The sequence below is a fragment of the Ammodytes marinus genome (genome assembly GCF_949987685.1).
Source record: "Ammodytes marinus genome assembly, chromosome: 20".
NCBI classification, from domain to species: domain Eukaryota; kingdom Metazoa; phylum Chordata; class Actinopteri; order Uranoscopiformes; family Ammodytidae; genus Ammodytes; species Ammodytes marinus.
Window position 1 is genome coordinate 2,427,327 of NC_137224.1, and position 22,380 is coordinate 2,449,706.

Below are 22,380 nucleotides of genomic sequence, written 5' to 3' on the forward strand. Positions count from 1 at the left end.
TTTGCCTTGGTATTTATTTAAAAAGGTACACTGACTGTGTAATAGCAGAGCATTAAGTGAGTGGTGAGATTTCTAGGTTACAACAACGCTCCCTTGCCCTCTCCCCTTATGGAGTAATTTCGTGGCTTTCAAGGACAAGAAGCTATAGTTACTAAAGATGGCATCATCCACCACTAACCTCAAGTCTTTCCACAATATCAAGTGATGAGGTGAAGATGTATTTAGTTATTTATTCTAGAGTACTTCTTCTTCTTGGTCTTCCAACAGGTGCATTTCATCAGGACGTCCACTTTACATAAAAATACCAATACATTCTACGCACTGTACCTTTAAATAATCCTGACACATAAGTTTTCCAGTAAATATAAGTGAGGACATATGCACTGGACACATCTGTCATCGTCAGAGAAACAACTGTTTGCGTTTCATGAACCGGTGCTCAGAATGAACTTTGGATAATTCACACACATGAAGGGAAATGTATTCTGCTATTCTGTGTCTGTTTTGAGACATGAATATTATTAAAATAAATGATCAAAAGTGCTAAAAGTTAAGACTTGTTAAAATATTTTTTCCTGTACTTCCTTGAATATCCAGCGGGGGGCAGCGTTGATCCACCTGTTCAGAATCCAGACCGTATATTATCCAAACACAAAATAAATTTATATATATTAATGGTGGATTTCTACTCTACACTCATAAGGAATAAATATAAAACAATACTTTATTACATGTTATTTTTTCCATCCATTCGAATGAATGAAGAAACTAAACAGGAGACACACCTTATAGTAAAAATGTCTGTACTTTTTTGTTGAGACCTTTTTTTAGAACAAAACATTTACTTCTTGTAGACTTACTAATAAATTAATTTAGTTATGGTTGCAGTTTTCACTAAAAATTATAATAAAGGGGGCGCCCTTAGCTCAGTTGGTAGGGCGTCCCCCCCATGGGCCTCGGCCAGCAGCGGACCCGGGTTCGATTCCAGCCCGCGGTCGTTCTCTGCATGTCACTCCCCTCTCAGCCCCATTTCAACTCTGTCTCTACACTATCAATAAAGCATAGAAATGCCAAAAAAATATTTAAAAAAATATATATATATATATATAATAAAATAATAATGATAGTAGTTGCATGCTTAATTTCCACCATTGTAGAAACCAATTGAAACATTACAAATAGAACAGATTGAGTATAACAACATATTTTATTTAAAACATGCTGTAAAAGAAATCTGGAATAAATTAAAAACCCACAAACTAAAAAAAAAAAAAAAAAACTGGTGATATTGCACTTGAAATAAAATTCAGAAAAAAATTTCACACACACAAAGTCAAATTGCTGTAATCCTGTACAGTACTGATTTTTTTTTTCAAAATAAAACGAAAAATAAAATTCTGCTAAAACAGTTTTGCGTAGAGATTACAGGAATGCTGGTTAACTGGTCTGAACACTACGACAGCGACTCCGTCTATAAATAACGATCAATATGACCAAATACTGTACACGTCATGTCACATAGTTCAGAGGATAAGAGAGTGTGTTGGACAAAACTACAATGACACAAACAGTCCCAATTCCCTTTTGTATAACAGCTTGGAAACTAAATCAAAATCAAAACACAAGATCACAGATGAGAATATTAACAGTAACACAGTAGGGTTGGGCGGTATGATAGTAATATAGTATATACCTTGAAATGTATCTACAGTTAGAGATTGGGCCACACTGTTTATACCAGAGAAAAAAAAGAAGTAAATAATACTTTCATGTCAAACTTGAAAATATTATTCATGTTGAACTTGCTTGAGTTAAATGATTACTGGACATTTGCAAACTAGTTTATTTTGAAATAAAACTTATTTTGAAAATCTAGCAGGAATATTCAAGTCTTTAATTATTTTGATATATTCTCTAAAATACAAATGTTGAGTGATGCTGTGATTTGTTATATATTGCACTCACCAACTGAAGCCAAGCTGGTGTGGTATTTTGAACTAGTTTCTCCTTTGTATGTAAATTCACTTTCCAAATAGTAGACGAAAATAATTAAATTAAAAGTACAGTGTGGTCAATTTGTGTGGCCAATAATTAATTGAATTTACCAGTAAAATAAAAGTGTTACCATGATACAAACTTACTTATATCGCAATGGAAGATTTGGACCATACCGCCCAACCCCGAGCACACAGCCTGTGGTGCTCACATGTTGGACATTTAAACGTCAATAATTGATGGAAACAGACCGCGTGGCATCTGTACATGTGCCAACCCATTAACCCTTTTATTTTCCATTCATAGTTTCAGCAGTTCACTCTCCCCTGTTCTCCTCAATAGATGGTATTGCTAGTAAAAAGGAGAGAGTTGTGATTTCTATTAACTGTCATGACAATTTTTGAGCTAAGAAGAACACATTTAAATTGCATAATATCATTTTTCCCTTTTTTTAAAAGTTGACGTGGCGGTGCACACATTTGATAAATCTTGAGGAAGCTTTAAAATGAGTCGATGTGGCGCCATTTTTGTGAGCAAACAGCAGATTCAATAAGACATATGTAGAGGACAATAATGTTATAACGGCCAATAACGTAGGCTAATCATGGTTCCAATTGTAATGTAGTAAAAGTAAATAAAGAAGAATGTTGCCACTAACTCAATATAATTGCCTCGTGTGAATGTCGATAGTTAGCCTGCTATCGGTGTATGAATGGTAACGTGTATATGTGAACAGGTCTTCCTTGAAAAAGAGTCTCCGGTCTCAATGGGATTTACCTGTACAAATAAAGGTTTAAAAAAAAATTGTAGAGTAGGGCTGTTTGTGTGGTCAGGTCTTTAAAATATATGAAAGAGGCAATAGTAGAGAAATGTGAAACTTTATAGCCAATTAATCAAACTTAGATAAATTGATTTAAGTATATTTTTACAAGATCGGCTCAAATTATGACATTTTTAAACGTTATTTGAAAACCCCGTCAATAATGTTGGCTTATAATGGTGGGCAAAAAGTGTTATTATCGGATTTCATTAACATTAAAAACTAAAATAAGTATTAGCCTACTTTATCAGCCGTTATAACATTATTTGCTGCTACAACATAAAATACATATAAAATATACACATGGACATGGACCCATAGATACATCAGGGACAAACACAAGTGTCGGGTCAGAACGACAGAGTGAGAAGACGATAGATTTTTACAGTATTTTAGCCATCTGTGTTCTACCCATAGACAGTATATAAAAGGTTATACCACTGAATGCTAGGGCCACATACAGGAAAAATAAATAAATAAATAGTATTACGAGAATTAAGTAGAAATTTTACTAGAAAAAAAGGTCGCTATCCTACGAAAATGAGGCCGTAATTTCCTTATTTGTGAAAGAAGTAGGTTATAACTTCACAAGATGCTCCAGGTTCCTAATTTGAGATTTTAATGCCGACGTAAAGACTATATTTATATTCTAAAATAACAAACAGCCTAAAACTGCATAAACCGACTTAATTTTCATAATATTAGCACTTTATTTCGAATAAAATTATGACTTCTTTCTCGTAATTTATTATTTTATTTTTCTCAGTGTGGCCCTAATAAAATTGATCCCTCTTCTTCTTATACAGTAGGTGTGATTTTTCCATTTCCAGGCCTGGTGTGTAAGGTTTATATACAGCCCTGGAAAAAGTTAAGAGACCACTCCAAATGCTCAGTGTCTCTCGTTTTACTATTAATAGGTAGATGCTTGAGTAGAATGAACATTTTGGTTTTTATAATATAAACTACTGACAACATTTCTACCAAATTCCAATATATTTTTTTGTCATTAAGAGCATTTTAAATAAGTTTTGTAGAGATGAAGATTTAAGAAAAATCCAGACTGGTCTCTTCATTTTTTCCAGAGCTGTATATATAGTAGGGTGGTTGGGGGGGTTGGGTGGGTCTACCGTCACACAGCCAGTGGCACTAACCCCTGAGAGGAGGCAGAGGGAGGGACAGTGATCGCCACCATAGATCCAGCTTTCAGTCCATTCACAGATCTGCTGTAAAAAAAAATAAACATAAATACAAACATTAGAAAAACTAAATTTGAATTCATTTTAATATATTTTTTTTAAAGCTTTTTTTTGTTTTGCCTCACTTCTCAGATTCAGGACAAGGCGACAGAAAACCAGGAAGGCTGAAATAACAACAATACTGAAACCAAAAGAGGGACAGACCAACATGAACAAATGAATGAACCCACTATACCAGTCAATGAAGGGATATAGAATAGAATGTGTTGGACTATAAGTTAAGAACCCAAAAATCTCCATTCAAGTTAATGTAAAGCAGCAATAATGAAAAAAGTCACACAAAAAAAGATCAAAAGTTAAAAAGTTAGGAATAATAAATAAGTTTTATAGATAAGTACTGATCATTTTAAATAAGGAATGTTAAATCGTGCAATATCGATTAATATGTTTTTTTTCAAACTAAAATCAGGAATTCTACAGATGACGTGTTCTAAAAACGACGTAATGTTTTGTGTTGCTAAAAATAGAACTTGAATGCAGTGATGAAGTGGGAAGTTGCAAAGTTTACCCAGACCTAACTGGTAACACTGGTTTGTATTGTGGGACATAGTTTGGCTTTGAACGGGTTCCAATGAGTGGTTAAAGGCCTTAGTCATGACTCTGGAAAATCACAGCTTAGACTGCATAGAAAAAAGGTTGGAATACAATGTTAATTTAAGCACAATCTCGAGCTATGGAAGGTATGATTTATATAATCTCAAAGCAATGTTACTGTTTTATAGCACATTTTAGTGAAGATGCACGTTTCAATTCCTTTGTATTATTTATCAAAGTGAACTTTTGTAAAATATTAAGAGCTTTAAGGTGTAATTTCATCAGTACGTAAGAGTATTAAGGCCAAAAAGTGAGAAAGAAAATTAGACTAATTTTATTTTTCAAAAAAGTTGAAACGTCGAGATTAAAGTTAAAGTTATTTTTTCTAAATCAAATCAGTTTTATTTGTATAGCCCAATATCACAAATAGACATTTGCCTCAGTGGGCTTTACATTCCATACAGTATGACACCCTGCCTTTAGACCCTTAGCTCGGCTGAGAAAAAACTCCCAGTAAAAAACCCTTTCTCAAATTCCATAATGTCCTTTTTGTCCCAAATAGTCTTCCTTAGGTCAGAACTAAACACTATGGAGGTTAAACTCTCCTCTCTCCTCTCAACAGTCGATCGTTATATGTTCCTCTGTTACAGTCAGTTGGTCACAGAATCCGTTGGCTTCTCCGCACCGAACTGAAGGTGAACGGTGTATATAACAGTGTCCCCGCTCTGACACCAGTAGGACAATGACCTTGTGTGTGTGTGTGTGTGTGTGTGTGTGCGTATGCGTGTGTGAGAGAAAGAGAGAGAGAGAGAGGGAGTTTTTGTGTGTGTGTGAGAGAGAGAGACTGTGTGTTTGTTTGTGTGCGTGTGAGAGAGACTGTGTGTGTGTGTGTGTGTGTGTGTGTGTGTGTGTGTGTGTGTGTGTGTGTGTGTGTGTGTGTGTGTGTGTGAGTGAGTGAGTGAGTGAGTCTGAGTGTGTGTGTTCGAGAGAGAGAGACTGTGTGTTTTGTTTGTGTGTGTCTGACTGAGTATGTGTGTGTGTCTGACTGTGTGTGTGTGTGTGTGTGTGTGTGTGTGTGTGTGTGTGTGTGTGTGTCTTTTAATATATGCACACTCTGCCCTCTTTAGTTCTCCCTAACACAGCAGAAACACTAGACACAATGTCACACTGTCTCACACTTCATTCTGCACCGATTGAAATGCACCAGACTTAAACAACAATGAACTAATGTCCACACAAGCAGATGACAGTGATGCAGCCTTTAAAATAGGACATATTGACACTTTGACTGTTAGAATGATAAATCTGGTAATAATCTATACTGGTAATAATCTATACTTTACTTATTGTCAAGAAATCCCATAAAAACTTAAAAAACAACAAGGATAGGATACCGCTTATAGTATTGCCTGATATGTCATCTTCCTCTGAGCTTCTGAGATTGAAAAGTACAGTTTAAAAGAAATTATATATTTGAGATTAATTTTTAAAATATTAATATCTTCAAAAGGAACTAACAAGATTGGACTCAAGTGAAAGTATTGAGACTGAGTGACATGCTACATGCTTTTACTTTGGAACTTTTGGGGGATTTTTTTGACACAATGATGACAACACCCTATTTTTTTTTAATCTATTTTTAAACTTTCTTCTGCCAGTTACAGTAACTTCCCCTGAGTTAATTTCAGTTTCTCTTACTCGGGACTTCTAACAAGAATTCCCAACTTCATTCCTAAGATAGATGGAATTCCAAAAAAACACCAAAAACAAAAAAACCTGTAGGCCTATGTCTATAAAAAATCCCTTTTGCTCATTATAACTAATGGTTAAGTTCCAATTAAGGTCCAAAAAACTAAACACACACTCCTTACACTAGTACATACATTGAAAGAGCACCTATGAGGTTAGCATAGAGTTAAAAAGTCAGCAGAAAAAAATCCAGTCCCAAAATACCTCTGCCACCGCAACCCAAGTTACCACACCCTGTTATAGTTAGTGGTTTGGACGTCATCTAGCCCACAGCTGTGTTCAAAAAGCCCTACTAACGTCCTCCCTCCTACATACTCAACATGTATATACTCCATACTGTCTACTTAACGATCGATTGTGTATGCAAGGTTTGTCAGACCGTTTACACTGAAGTATACAGAAGCAATAAAGAATAAAAAAAAAAAAACTTCTATGTCGTTTGAAAAGACGCAAAGCATTGTGGGACGGTTGAGTAGGAAAAGTATCCAATCAATCCATACACAAAATCTTCCCGGAAGTTAGTACTCATCCGGGCATTTCTCGCCTACACAAACTCACATACACAACCATCACATACTCATAATTGACGTCAAAATGAGTATGAGTAGGACGTTAGTAGGGCTTTTCGAACACAGTCATGGTTATTTTCTGGGTTCTACATAGAGGCGTGTTAGAATCAGTAGCAGCATGCAACGCGCCCCCACACACTTTGGAGGAGATGCAATTTTACCCAAAAATCAATGCAGGGAACGTGACCATCTCTGTTCTGCTGGGAAGAGAATGCACACACACTGAAATACTGAGTCATCCACCACATCAGCTATCAAAACACATGACGTAATCTTTTATCATTATGAAATAAAGCTAAGTAAGGCACACACACACACACACACACACACACACACACACACACACACACACACACACACACACACACACACACACACACACACACACACACACACACACACACACACACACACACACACACACACACACACACACACACACACACACACACACACACACACACACACACACTTCTCAACTTCTAAAGCACTTACGTACATCAACGCAACTTTCCATAATCATTCTCAGCACTATTCTGAAGGTTACTACAGAAGGATTTGTTCACATGTTGTTAATGGTCTGATTTATGATACATTTTGTTCTTTAAAAACTGCAGAAAAAACATTTTAAAGACCTGTACATAGTATTTTTTTCACTCACGCTTTGTCAAAATACGACGTGTGCAGTGTGTTTGCGTTGAGTGCGTTGCTGTTGTCTAGAGCGTAGGCCTTCCTCGCTCTCTGGTCCTTCGCAAAGTTCCTACAGGAGGCCAGTTTAGACTCCAGCGCCTGAGAGACAAAACAGAAATATGAAGAAGAGATAAGTTAAATATGACAAGAAAGATAAATATGATGATTGGGGGGCTTGTGGTGTAATGGTTTGACCCCCCCCCTCCCTTCCCCCATAGAGTCTCTGTCCTCTTCACAGCAGACCACAGGTTAGAATCCAGCCCGTGGTCGTTCTCTGCATGTCATTCCCCTCTCTGACCCATTTCATCTTTGTCTCTCCAAAATGGTCTTATAAAGTGGAAAAATGCCCCAAATAAATATGATGATTATGATGCACTGTGTGTCCCGTGGAAAAACTAGGACTTTCTATGTAACACTTGTGATGTAGTGGGATAGAAAAAGGGAGATTTGGGGGCGCCTTTAGCTCAGTTGGTAGGGCGTCCCCCTCCCGGGCCGGGCCCAGCAGCAGACCCGGGTTCGATTCCCACCCTCGGTCGTTCTCTGCATATCACTCCCCTCTCTGCCCCATTTCACCTCTGTCTCTCTGCACTATCAATAAAGCATAAAAATTCCCAAAAAATATCTTTAAAAAAAAGAAAAAAAAAGAAAAAGGGAGGGTGGGAGATACAGCCTCAAAATGACATCATGTTACATCAAGGAAATTTGCGATAACGCTATCAATGACGATATACATTACCATTACATTACATGTTATTTAGCTGACGCTTTTATCCAAAGTGACTGACTTCCAGTAAGTGCATTCAACCATGAAGGTACAAGCTCAAAACGTCAAGAATCATGTCAGTACTATAGCTTCAAATAAACCAAACGACAAAGTGACACACGTAAGTACTACATGAAGATGTAACAAGTGCACTTTTTATTTTTTTAATATAGACAAAAAAGAATGAACAACATTTTATTAGTGATTGCAGCTTGTAAGACAGCAGGATGGGCATTTTCCAACTGGCTAACTAGTAATCGAAGACAGACTATTTCCAAGACAGACTATTTCCACTAGATGGGACCATCAGCAACATCATTATAGTGCAAAGTGAAACCCGGTAACAGTAATGACTCACCCCGACTTTCCGTAGCAAATCACTGACGATGTTGAGGGCTGATATCCGGGCAGAGGGGGTCAGAGGGGAGTTACTGCCAAAACCGTTAGACAGGGCTGGATGAGAGAGAGAGGGAGGGAGGGAGGGAGAGAGAGAGGGAGGGAGAGAGAGAGAGAAAGGGGATAGAGAGGGAGAGAAAAGAGGGAGAGAGAGAGAGAGGGAGAGATAGAGAGGGAGAGAGAGAGGGAGGGAGAGAGGGAGGGTGGGAGAGGGAGGGAGAGAGGGAGAGAGAGGGAGGGAGGGAGAGAGAGGGAGGGAGAGAGAGAGGGGGGAGGGAGGGGGAGAGAGGGAGAGAGGGGGGGTGAGGGAGAGAGACAGACAGAGAGAGAGATAATTGTATATATTATTATAGACATCTGTATGTAATGTTATACCGTTATATGTACATACTGTTCTGGATGTTCTCTTTTGGTGTTATTTGTATTATTTGTAATATTGTAATGCTTTGTCAACACTGTTTGTTTACCACAAAAGTCATGCCAATAAAGCTTTTTATATTGGATTGAGAGACAGCGAGACAGAGACAGAGAGACACAGAGAGAGAGGGAGAGAGACAGAGAGAGACAGACAGACAGACAGACAGACAGACAGACGGACAGACAGACAAAAGAGAGAGAGGTGTTGATTTATATTTGAGTTTTTGTATCAGTAAATCTACTTCTGTGTCCTGATTATCACTTCCTCATTCACTCTTAACAATGTTATACTTGAGAATATTTTTTTGTAAATCCAAATGTAGGACCTAAAATTATACCTAAATGTTTAAATTACCTTTTCATTTAAATGTTTATTTTATTTATTCATAAATGTTATTCAAATCTTTTTTCTAGTATATTGACATGTGATCTATTGTGAATGCAAACATATGGATCATGGATGCCTTGAGAAAGAAATACTTTGAATAAATCTTGTATGATACATTGGAAAAATACACAGCTTGGATTTGGATGCATTATGAGGAAGGTATACCGTAGGCATGCAGATTCCTGTTACATGACACTGTAGACGTTTTATCATGGAATTCCCCAAAGTTATCAAAGACTTAATTATTCCTAACAATCAACTTTGTTCCTGAAATGTGATCTTTTTCTGCAACACCCTTCCACTCCTTCAAAGCATATTTTCTCTCCTCTATAAGATAAATGAGTCCCTCTAACTTAACTTTGATACATGGAAGAAAAAAAAACAGCATAAGTAAAATCATTTTCATGAAAGTTAATCAGATCATTTATCTGTCTGTACTTGCTTGATGTTAGATAATGACAAATGCCTCCTAGCAATACAGGCTGTAGCAGCTACTGTGTGTGTGAGTGTGAGTGTGAGTGTGAGTGTGAGTGTGAGTGTGAGTGTGAGTGTGAGTGTGAGTGTGAGTGTGAGTGTGAGTGTGAGTGTGAGTGTGAGTGTGTGTGTGTGTGTGTGAGTGAGTGAGTGAGTGAGTGAGTGAGTGAGTGAGTGAGTGAGTGAGTGAGTGAGTGAGTGAGTGAGTGAGTGAGTGAGTGAGTGAGTGAGTGAGTGAGTGAGTTTGTGTGTAGCTACATGTCTGGTGTGTGTGTGTGTATGTGTATCTACCTGTCTGATGTGTGAATGCGTTGTCCAGCTCTTTGCTTAGCGGCGTAGCGGGCAGAGAGAGAGACGGCTGTACTGCTGTGTCCATGGTAACACTGTCCCGAGTGGGAGAACTGGGAGCAGACATCCTGGACACATCTGTGTGCTTCTCTCTGACGGCCAGCTCCTGTCGCAGATCTAGAAAAACATAAATACATTGATTAATAAACACTTAAATAAACATTCTTCTAGCTACACTGCAACAAATGTAGTGATACTTTTGATGTATTTTATATTGTACTGTATGGAAAAAGGATATCATACATTTAGCAAGTATACAAACATAAGTTAATGAATAAATAAAAAACTATAGACATCTGAATGCTTCTCTCTGACAGCAAGCTCCTGTCGCAAGTCTAGAAAATATAATTAATTGATTAATAAACACTTTAGATGCTGTAGCTGCACTGCAAACGTTTAATGATACATTTGATGTAGCATGTACTGTATGAGAAGAGGATATGATACCTGTTTTGCAAGTCTACAAACATAAATGAATGTATAAATAAAAACAAAAAAAAAAATTGCGGGTGTGTCGAAATTAAGAAGTTAGGAAAACTCAAATTTCGAAAAGACAATTGTCTGCACTATATTTTTGAGTTTTGAGACTAAAACTTCCATTTGAGCCAACTAATTCTCTATTGTTGAGCTAACTCATCAAGTTTTGAGTTCTACAAACTAAGACTTCCGAAATAAAAGTTGTGTTAAATTATTTTTTGACCGACTTCGTTTATTTTGTTATCTGTATGACAGAGAATTAGTCGACACAACTGTTTCTAAGTTCTTAGTAAGTAGAACTCAAAATTTAAAATTGAAATATTTATATATGAATAATGATTAGTTATCACAACCAAAGATAAGGAATTGCCTCAAATGTAGTGCAGACCGTTGCCTTGAAAATGTGAGTATTCAAGAGATCAGCTGAGGACACAACATGCATCCCAAAGAATCCGTGTGAAAGCAGGTCATTTCAAAGGAAGGTGAATTACAGCAGCTGTATGTCAATGAGCTTTAGTCTTGACTGACAGTGTTGGCTCATTAGTGAAACATTAAGAAAACTTTAAGTCAGTACTCTACTCACCCCGAGCTTCATCTTTAAACCTCTGCACAGACACCAGTAGAGACTCTTTCTCATCCAGCTCACTCTCCAGAAAGGCGTTTCTCTCGATGGCCGAGTTCATACGCTGCTCAAAGTTCTCCAGAGATGAGATGGTCGCTCTGAGAGGAGGAATGAGACAGACAATTAATTTGATTAACTTTTCTTCAAAGGTTTTTTTATTAAATGTTAATAACAACGGAATTGTAGCACAGCGAGTACAAATTTTTCCCCCTTTTTCTCCCGAACATACCCCTTGATTAACTTTTCTAAAGAATAAAAAAATTAAATTAAGGAAAAAAAAAGAGCATGTGCCAATTTTAAGGCCCAATCCAAATCTTTGTTTCTCTATTCTTCTTATCCTTTTTGGTGCACAAATGCTTTGAAGCATATTAGAATATTGTGTAATGTTCAAATATACTGAAGACATGTCAACACTTTATTCTCTGTTAGCTTGTTTTCCTATTGTTTGTCTCTTTATTTCCTATACACACCTATAATATATTTATTTGTGTTTATGTCAACACATACATGTTTGTATTTTTTTTATTTTCAGAAACTGTTTAATACGAGTGAGAAATTGAATGAGATGAAGCTTTTATTAAATAGGTTTAAATATTCTCTCGTGCTGCCTTCGGTCTCAACCTATAAATGATGATTGATATTTGAATAAAGGATCAATATCTAAGGCTTCTTTAAATGGTAAGAACTGACTAAATAAAGAGCATATGGGCATCTTTATGTAATGTTTTAAATTAGCACTAGTAAGGAAAAGGGGTAGGATTAAATAAGTGTATACTTCTTCCTGCTCCTTTTCAGGCATATCTCAGAAATACAGATTTTTTTTTATTTTTTTTTTTTTGTGAAAACATAATTTGTTTATTGTATTTCCATGCTGTTCATTTTGTTTTGTATGTTTGATATGTCTGAAATAAATTGAATCAAATCAAATCAAATCAAAACCTCTTAGCTCTCTCCAGGTCATCGTTGCTCTGCTCCAGCTCTCTGACATATTTGTGCAGTTGGTCCTTGATGCTGCGCGTCTGTCCCAAGTCGTCCTCCAGCACCGAGATCTGCTTGTAGCTCTGAGAGTATTGATGCTCCAGTTTCTCCTGGACAGAGTAGATAGAAAGACATATGAAGATAATATGAAGACAGTCCAACATATATTTAAAGCAACAGTACGTAACTTCTGTCGCCCCCCCCCCATAAGAAATTCTGAGTATTTACAACAACACTATCGGTGCATCTAGTGATGAGATCTGTTTGTAGCTCTGAGAGTATTGATGCTCCAGTTTCTCCTGGACAGAGTAGATAGAAAGACATATGGAGATAATATGAAGACAGTCCACATATATTTAAAGCAACAGTACGTAACTTCTGTCACATTCCAGTTTATCCTGAAGAAAATAGATAGAAAGACATATGAAAATACAGCCCACACATGTATTTAAAGCTAAAGTGCGTATCTTCTGTCGCATTTCAGTTTCTCCTGAACAGAAAGATGGGTAGAAAGACAATGAATAATATAAAGACAGTCCACATATATTTAAAGCAACAGTACGTAACTTCTGTCACATTCCAGTTTCTCCTGAAGAAAGTAGATACAGAAATACAGTACATATGAAGACACAGCCCACATGTATTTAAAGCTATAGTGAGTAACTTTTCTGAACACAGAAGGTAGAAAGACAATGAATGATATGTAGACAGACCACATGTATTTAGGCGAGACACTGCTGACAAAAATATAGTTTTTTTCAAGCATTGGTCAGTTTGTGGGATTTTTGTCTATTTTGCTTTCATATCAAGTCTTCTTTCATGCTATCAAAAAGGTTCAAAATGTGCATTCAGGTGTTTACTTGACTAAACCTTGTCTGTTTGCGACTGTATATTTCTCCTAAGCAACCATCTTTAACAGCCATTATCTCAACATTACTTTCTTTCAATACTCTGAAAAAAAATCTTAACTTATAAAGCATTATTATATCATATCTATAAGTTAAAAATGTAACCCTATTCACCTGCAGTGTCTAGCCTTACATCTAGAACAGTTCAGATTATCATGAGGAAAGATACAGTAGTAAAACATGATAAAAAAATCCCAGATGTATTAAAAATCTGGAACATATCGTGCGGGGATCATGAAGCTTGATTATCAGGACATGATTTTAACAGCTCCCAACGCACACAACCTACATGTTTCCATCTATTTTTCAGTGCTTTTTCCTTTTCATTGCTTCCCCCCTTACATTTCTCCATGGCACGGTTAGGCAGTTTGACCTATATATCCACCAGCTCAATACCAACCCTCCCGGCCCGTCTGTGTGTCTGACCTATATCTGCTGTTACTGTCGCGTTTGAAACAACGGCAGACAAAAAAAACCCTATGTTTGCTGCCCCATTTTTTATTCAGCACATCCCACTACCATTATACTGAAATATATAGAACAGCTCGGATATATTTCATAGGATGTCCTCTTGGTGCAAAACACCACAACATTGGATGAAACATGTTGACAAATCGGAAGTGATAACCACATCTATGGATTTATTGATATAAACAAAATACCCAGACAAATTCTTTGTAGGCCTATGTGAAAATGTATTTTTTCTATAAACGTGATTCGGAAACAACTTTAAACTTTATCAAAACTGTGTTGTTCTTCTGTCTTTTGAAAACATTTTTATAATATGTTGTGTTTTCTGAAATATCATAAGTTTCTGAGAGCATGTTAGTACTTACAGCTGTCGTCATTGAGTGAACCCACCTACTTGTCCCATCAATACAGTACCGTAACGATCAAAAACATATTCCCAAAAAGCTAAAAAAAAAACACCACAATTACAATCAAATCTGTGTATTCACTTGATGTTTGGTGGACTTTGCTATCAAAACCTGACAGACATTTTGGCAGACTCTGTTCCTCCCTGCTGATGACCTGACCCCCATGGCAGCAAACTTGGACCCAAAAAATGTGCCACTCGAGTTTTTGCTAATTATGGAGCGAGAATCAAAATCAGTGACAAAACTTTATGAATTATGTATGAGATTCAAAAGGTATCAGCTGCTTCTCAAGGGGACAGAGCAGGTGTTGGTTGAAAGGTGCTGACATTTTGAAATAAGAGATAGGCTAAGTCCACACCTGCCCGCTGTGAAATTTCCATTTAGATTGAACATTGTCTCACACACTATTCCAACTCCTGAGTTAAAGCTATAGTGCGTAACTTCTGAAGCGTTCTGAGTAATTACAAAAACACTGTCGGTGCAATCTACATGAGGTAAAGCCTTCAGTGATGGCACATGGATTTTATACCTTCTGCTGTACGTCCAGGTTTTTTCTTAGCAGTAGAATCAACAACTGAAACATTTCTTGGGCTCTTCTTGGGGATTTTTCTGAGCTCCTGCACCAGTGTCGGGGTGGGTTGACACCAGTTTGTAAACGCTGCCTTACTGAGAAATACAGAGAGAGTTTTGTGGAGCTGATAGGCTTAATCAACTTTGTGTCAACTCATTTGGCGATGGCCTGAATGTAAACAGACATTCATTGATATGAAAAGTTACACACTATAGCTTTAAAACTACAACAACCACATACCTGAGATTTTATTGCAAGCCCCTATAGGACGTGAACTCAATATCACTGTGACCTCTTTATATACAACTAGAAAGGCAAACTTGCAGACGTACAATAAAATAATAAACCAAAGTGCTGAGTGCAGGAGAGCAGCAAGCTGTGAAAGCATGACTTCACTCCCCGAGAGACACACACACACACACACACCGCACTCAAGAACCAGGGAAGATATAAAAAAAAATTCATCAAATATTCATATCAAGGGCACAAGAGTAGACTTGCTTTACTTACTGCTCCAACAGAGTTTAAGGAATGGCCCAGATTAGAAGTACATTCAGTGACACTCAAGATGCAGATAAGACCGATTGAGTGTCTCCCCACACACACACACACACACACACACACACACACACACACACACACACACACACACACACACACACACACACACACACACACACACACACACACACACACACACACACACACACACACACACACACACACACACACACACACACACACACACACACACACACACACACACACACACACACACACACACACACACACACACACACACACACACACACACACACACACACACACACACACAGTTCGTTACCTTGAGCATTTCCACATCGTTCTTGAGCCGGTTGTTTTCAGACTGCAGGTCCTTCATGCGGTGCTCTGCCTGCCCCAGCTGAGCCTCCAGTTCAGCCTCCAGCTCTCTGCTGCCCTCCTGGAACTCCTGGAGCTCCTCATGAGCCTCCTGGAAGCTGCACACAGGGATATAACACACATTAGAATATAACTACAGATACTCACTTCATTAGATTACATTTTATTTAGCTGACACTTTTATCCAAAGCGACTTCCATTAAAGGCCTACTTCACCGGTTGGAATATGAAGGTGTATTGAACTCGGAGATCCTATTTAGTATAAATGTGCAAAAAAAAAATTGAAATCGGATCATCCTAGCCTGAGAAAAGGCAGAAAGAGTGTTTTATGGTCTCACTGTCTAACCCTACAGTTTCCTTACTGTGACATCACAGTAAGGGTTAGAATTAACAGGACAGCTGGGCCAAGGGAAGACTAAGGGAAGACTGAGGGAAGAAAAACCTCATTCATTATATTATAATAGTTATTTTATAATGATAGAACGCCGGTTCCGTATGGGTGAAGTATTCCTTTAAGTGCATTCAACCATGAAGGTACAAACTCAGAACAACAAGGATCACAAAAGTAGTATAGCTTCAAATAAACCAGATGTAACAAGTGCACTTTTTTTTGAAGAGATTCAATTCAAATTCATAAAACTTTATTGTCTATATTGTTTATCACATAGGGACACACAACTTGCCTTCAGTTAGTGGCTCAAACAACATCAATAAAACTTCTTGGTCAGTGAATCATTTTGGTTAGCAGTTCATCCTGTATTTGAGAAATTTTACTTTTGATTTAACAAAATCAAAACAAAGCTTGACCGACATTTCTGCGCTTTCAGTTCGACTGTTCTCTTACATTCAGAAGAACCTCATACTAGCCTACAACATGTGATTAATGCACAGATATGGTTATGTAATATATCCGCTTGCTCATATAGCCATGGTTCAATACACACACACACACACACACGCACGCACACACACACACACACACACACACACACAGCCTTCAGTCTAAAAATGGAATATGGACTAACCAGCAGTCACATGAGCGAGAGAGTGCTGTCAGTGGCACAGAGCCAGAGAACCCATTTATAACCGCTTGTGTTGTTCAGTCCATTCTGTTAATACATTGCCTCACTGTTAACTGGTTCTACTTGGGTTCTACATTGGCAGCTCATTTGCAAACTGAAACTTCCTCTTCAAATAGTATAACCCTCTATTCAAATGACTCCACTGCATCTGAACGCCATGCAAAATATGATCTGTAAAAATGTAGGGCAATGATATGTTGTAAAAATGCAATAAAGATTTAAAATGTTAACTCTTGTCTTCATCCAACATCTATATTTTTGCTTCTCTGCATGTCATTCCCCTCTCTGCTCCATGTCACCTCTGTCACTCTAAACTGTCTAATAACATAAAAATGCCAAAAATCTACAAATAGATGCTAATGTGCACATAATTAGTAAGATATTGCCAATTTTGCACATTTATTCAAACATTTCCGAAAACTGTAATACAAAAAAAAAAAAATATTCTAAGTAATCAACTGGCAAAGTTTCATAATGATATCTATAAGTTAAAAAATTTACCTTATTAACCTGCTGTGTCTAGCCTAAATACAACAAACACATTCTATCATTATAAATGGATTACGAGAATAAAACACTTAGGCTTATATCACTGTTGCCAACACAAACAGGTTGGATACGGCCTCGACTTTCAAGTAAGCTCTTTGTCTACATAACTGGGTGTCGGCCTGAGCTGGCTTCCTTTAGGACAGAGTGTTGATGTTTCAATCAGTTTCCTAATTAAGCGATGTGTTGTCAGACAGCATTTCAGCTCAGGGAACGGCTCATTCTAGTTCGCCTTAAAAAAAGGTGGAGTCAGCGATTATGGAGAACGCTTGTTGACAAAATCACTTTTTGCCAAAATCAGTGAATATCTCCTCACGATCTGCTACCTGTACTGGGAAAGGACTGAAAAATAAACCGGGTTTTAATAATACACAGCATACCCATGTAAACAAAGGGTATGTAAACAAAGGGGGGGGCACCATAGCTAGCAACATGCCCGTTTACAGAGCCTAGGCTTTGTATTTCCACTTGGTTTTTTTTTCAGCGTGGACATACGTACAGATAGAGGATCATGAGGAGAAATTAACTGATTTTGAAAGAAATTATTTTGACAACAAGCGTTCTCCAGAATCGCTGACTCCACCTTTAAGATCTTTAAAAAAGTTGCACCTTAATCGTTACATGAACCCATTCAAAGGATGAGTAGACAATAGACACGGGAGGCTTTCATGTTTAAATGCGTAACTTGAGAAGGTTTGTCCTAAATAAAACTGTCCCCTAAACTGTCACTGGATCTGCCCGAGTGTGTGTGTGTGTGTGTGTGTGTGTGTGTGTGTGTGTGTGTGTGTGTGTGTGTGTGTGTATGTGTGTGTGTGTGTGTGTGTGTGTGTTCTGGATTAAAAGAATGAGTGAAAGCCAACGACACAGTTACTGACTCCTCCACAGCGACTTCTCCCTCAAATACTTACTATGCATAAGTAGTGCCTCATACAACCCCACTTCAAATTATAATGAGCTATCCCTCTAAGATCAACCTCATAATGGCAAACTCACACTCCCTCCATCTCTAGGCTATTAGGAGGCCATAACGTTTCTTAAGACTTCTGAATTCACACGAAGATATAAGACAAACAAAGAAGAAGAAACAAAGCTAAAAGGAATGTCTAATGTCTCTGCTGTGGGTTCCCATGTAAACAAAGAGACAGCGGTTTGTTTATCAGATCTCAAGATTCAAGACCTAGAGATAGTAACTGAGTGTGATTTTCAACTAACACAGACAGACACAGACACAGACACAGACACACACACACACACACACACACACACACACACGCACACACACACACACACACACACACACACACACACACACACACACACACACACACACACACACACACACACACACACACACACACACACACACACACACACACACACACACACACACACACACACACACACAGTTCTCAGTACAGACTATTGTAGTTCTCCAACACCACATTGTGTAAACCACTTCTTTATGGGTCTTAGACTAACCTCTAAGCTAAAGTTAGCACTGTTTATGATGCTGTTATATGTTCGTTTTATATCTCACACTCTCCGAATTTGTATAAAAGGCCTTTAAAGTATGATTTTAATGTATAATTTGAAGCAGTGTACATACCCTTTCTTGTACTTGAGCGAGAGAGCCTTCCAGAAATCAATTTCCTCGTCTTTGGAGGAGAATTTTGGGATCATATCCGTTTCCATCGCAAACCAATCTGGAGAGGAAAGAACAGGGGGAAGCAAGAGTAATGACAATGGAGCATCAGGAAAGTTAAAGACCCTTGTATATACATTTATGGGTGTGACCATTAAAGGTGCTCTGAGGAACTTTCAGCTTTTGTTCATTCTAGCGCCCCCTTTGGAAAAAAGCGGTAGTGTTTTTACTACGCCAGCTGTTGTTCCTGGGTGAGCGTATACCCATGACAAAGGCATTAAGAAAAAACTTAAAAATAACATTCTTTGCACTGATGGTCATTTGCTGTTACATGTCATTTATGATCATCAGCGGAAAAATGAGACTGTTTTCAGAAATATTAACCAGGAGCCTCATTCATCACACATAGCTACTGACTCATAATTAAGAGTGAAAACTAGAATGAAATCCCTGAACTCCAAACGTAATGTGACCAGATGGGAACACGACCAAAGCACTAAATGACCAAATAAGAGAACCATATAGAAATGTTGTCATCCCATTAGCCCCTATTAAAATGCTTCCTCTTACTTAAAGGTGGAAAAAACTACTTCTCCGTACTGTGTTAATACACAGCCCAGGCTCTGTAAACTGTCATGTTGCTAGCTACGGTTGGCCCCTTTCTTTACATATCCTTTGTTTACGTACCAATTTTTACAGAGCCTAGACACTATGTATCAGTGGATTGTTTTTTTCAGCGCACACACAGTACTAGAATAGCCAGCATATAGTGAGGAGATATTCACTGATTTTGACAAAAAAGTGATTTTGACAACAAGCATTCTCCAGAATCACTGACTCCACCTTTAAATAGGCTACAGATACAGAGAAACTCCAAAACTATTTACATCCAACCGATGTAGGACAATATCTTGGTTCAGTACAGAAGAGCTTTGTCCGTCTTTGAAACAGGGTCACTTTCACTGGCTTTGCATTCTGGGTAAATTAACGGAAAACATAACAAACGTGAAACGGTTAGGGCAAGGCAAGGCAAGTTTATTTCTATAGCACAATTCAGACGCAAGGCCATTCAAAGTGCTTTACAGGGGCAAGATTAAACTACATAATACACATTAGAAAAGCGAATGAATAGAAATAGAACATGTAAATACAATACAATTGCAGAGTAAAATGGAAACAGAGGGTTATTGGAAACCTAGGTAAAGCTGTGGAACCGCCTCTCGTGTATAACTGTCGGTTGAGTGATGGGAACAAGGTCAACTGATGCTTGTGTTGTTTAAAGTGGCAGTGCGTGAATCATTCTGACCTCTAGCGTCACCATGAAGAGACGTGTGTGTGTGTGTGTGTGTGTGTGTGTGTGTGTGTGTGTGTGTGTGTGTGTGTGTCCACTTCACCTTCAATAAAAACACTTTACAACCAGGGACAGCAGCACAGCAAGTACTCAGATGCTTGACTGATGTACAAGTGTGTGTGTATCTGTGTGTGTGTGTGTGTCTGTGTGTGTGTGTGTGTGTGTGTGTGTGTGTGTGTGTGTGTGTGTGTGTATCATCTGAAATATGTCATCATAGGTGGAGTCAGCGATTATACAGCCTAGGCTCTGTAAACTGGTATGTAAACAAAGGGTATGCATACAGTTTACAGAGCCTAGGCTGTGTATTAACACCAGATATTTCCTCCCGCACACACAGTTCTTACAGGTAGCAGATCATGAGGAGATATTCACTGATTTTGACAACAAGCGTTCTCCAGAATCACTGACTGCACCTTTAAGTTCAGCACATTGATGAGGGAAATACAAACTGAACTCAGCAGCAAAGTCAAACAGAGAATGTTCTAGAGAGCTTTGGCTTCTCTTCTGCCCTGGAAAGATTTGACTCTGTGATCAACTGAATAATTCAGATTCAGATTATATTTCAACCGCGTTGCCAAGAAACCCAAAGGGGAATGCAAATGTTATTACAGCTGAGGGGAAAATGCAATAAAAGCTCATCATTTTTAATATTATAAAAGTACGCTGGGCCTGGTCTGCTATGATTACATTTTCAAAAACACATTTCCATTTATATGCAATTTATTTATTTTTCACAATTTGTCTACCTATTTTTCACTCTGTTTTTAAAATGATTTCAATATTTTCTAATGTCTAATCTTGATGTATTGTATGCCCCTGTAAAGCACTTTGAATGGCCTCACGTCTGAATTGTCCAATACATTTGCCTTGCCTTATGTAAACTGCATGAGCTTGATGCTAGCTTAGGAATTTATGTAATAAAATATATATTATTTAAATAGGTGAATGTGTGACTCAAGGAAGGTCCTATATGTCTTTTATGAGACGAAATACACAAGACTACACCATAAATCTTAACATTTAGACAGATATTAACGCCATACTCAGTGATAACGTTTCAATCCACATGATAAACGACCCTGTTGATCGCTGATCATGTGATAATGTATTATTAGAAACACAATACACAAACAACCATTTTACCAGCCACATAGGCTACATCTTATTAAAAGCACTAGAAAATGTAATAATCTGTATTAAATTATGCCTATAAAATCAATTGTGAGTAGAAATGATAACCTATTAGCGAGTGAGAGCGGAAAGATGATGCTGAGCTCAGCTGTCAAAACTGGGTGTGCAAACCAAACGAGCCGTGGACCGAGAAAACGACCGACCAGACAAACGCCCATTTTACTTGTTGGATTCTGGTGTTTTTCCACTAGTTATGGACACAAATACATAATAATTCACAAAGCATTTCGTACCTGAACATCGCCGCGTAACACAGTGATGTTTATCAGTCCATTGTAGGCGCGTGTGTGAGCTGTTGAGGTGATCTGTCTCCTCCACTGCCTGCTGGCTCTCTGCTCAGTCGCTCCAGCTTCTCAGAAAGGCTTTGAAAGGAAAATACACCCCAAATATGAAATGTTATGTAGGCTATTTTAAGATGTGCAGCCCAGGCTTGTTTTAGCAGCTTATTAGTCGTATAAATGTGAGGACAGAATTACATTCAGAAAATGTTTTACTGCGTTTTCACATTTTTGGATCACGGCGTCATTAATGTATAATATGTATAGGGCTATAGGTCTATAGCCTATATAGAAATACAATATTACATTTTGCTATTTCTGGTTTGGTGAATGTATTCATTTGTGGACAATTGCAGTAATTCGATGTTATTTTTTTAATTTATTTTTAAAAACACGAATAAAAAGTTTTAGGGTGGATTTCCTCTGTTTTTCTTTTGCTCTGTTGCGTTCACGAGCTTCATTGCTGCACACAAACTGCGCATGACATGCACTTTATGCATTGTTAATGTTGAAACAGCGCCATCTGCTGCTCATTCACTAGGCCTACAACATAACAG

The 22,380-nt window shown here is 37.9% G+C and overlaps 1 protein-coding gene across 2 annotated transcripts; it reads right to left on the bottom strand.

Annotated features, from left to right (window-relative positions):
- Positions 1-1,227: 1,227 nt before the first annotated feature.
- On the bottom strand, positions 1,228-21,874 carry ndel1a (nudE neurodevelopment protein 1-like 1a). 2 transcript variants are annotated; one of them, XM_080049421.1, is made up of 10 exons: positions 21,779-21,874; positions 18,968-19,064; positions 15,678-15,831; positions 12,438-12,586; positions 11,460-11,596; positions 10,343-10,516; positions 8,735-8,829; positions 7,585-7,712; positions 7,085-7,120; positions 1,228-4,038 (listed from the first exon to the last, which is right to left on the bottom strand). In XM_080049421.1, exons 2-10 carry the CDS (start codon positions 19,051-19,053, stop codon positions 3,945-3,947), a joined length of 1,053 nt encoding a protein of 350 aa, XP_079905547.1. In that variant the 5' UTR covers positions 19,054-19,064; positions 21,779-21,874; the 3' UTR covers positions 1,228-3,944. The 2 variants fall into 2 exon arrangements, with proteins under 2 accessions (XP_079905547.1, XP_079905548.1); XM_080049422.1 differs by lacking the exon at positions 7,085-7,120.
- Between the last annotated feature and the right edge of the window lie 506 nt (positions 21,875-22,380).

Excerpts from the sequence above, each read along its gene's own strand:
- ndel1a (XM_080049421.1), bottom strand. The coding sequence starts at position 19,053 with ATGGAAACGGATATGATCCCAAAATTCTCCTCCAAAGACGAGGAAATT. Across the intron at positions 7,121-7,584 it reads ACGTCGTATTTTGACAAAGC|AACAGAGATGGTCACGTTCC; the intron begins GTGAGTGAAAAA and ends TCTTCCCAGCAG. Across the intron at positions 4,039-7,084 it reads TTCCCTGCATTGATTTTTGG|CAGATCTGTGAATGGACTGA; the intron begins GTAAAATTGCAT and ends TTTTTTTTACAG.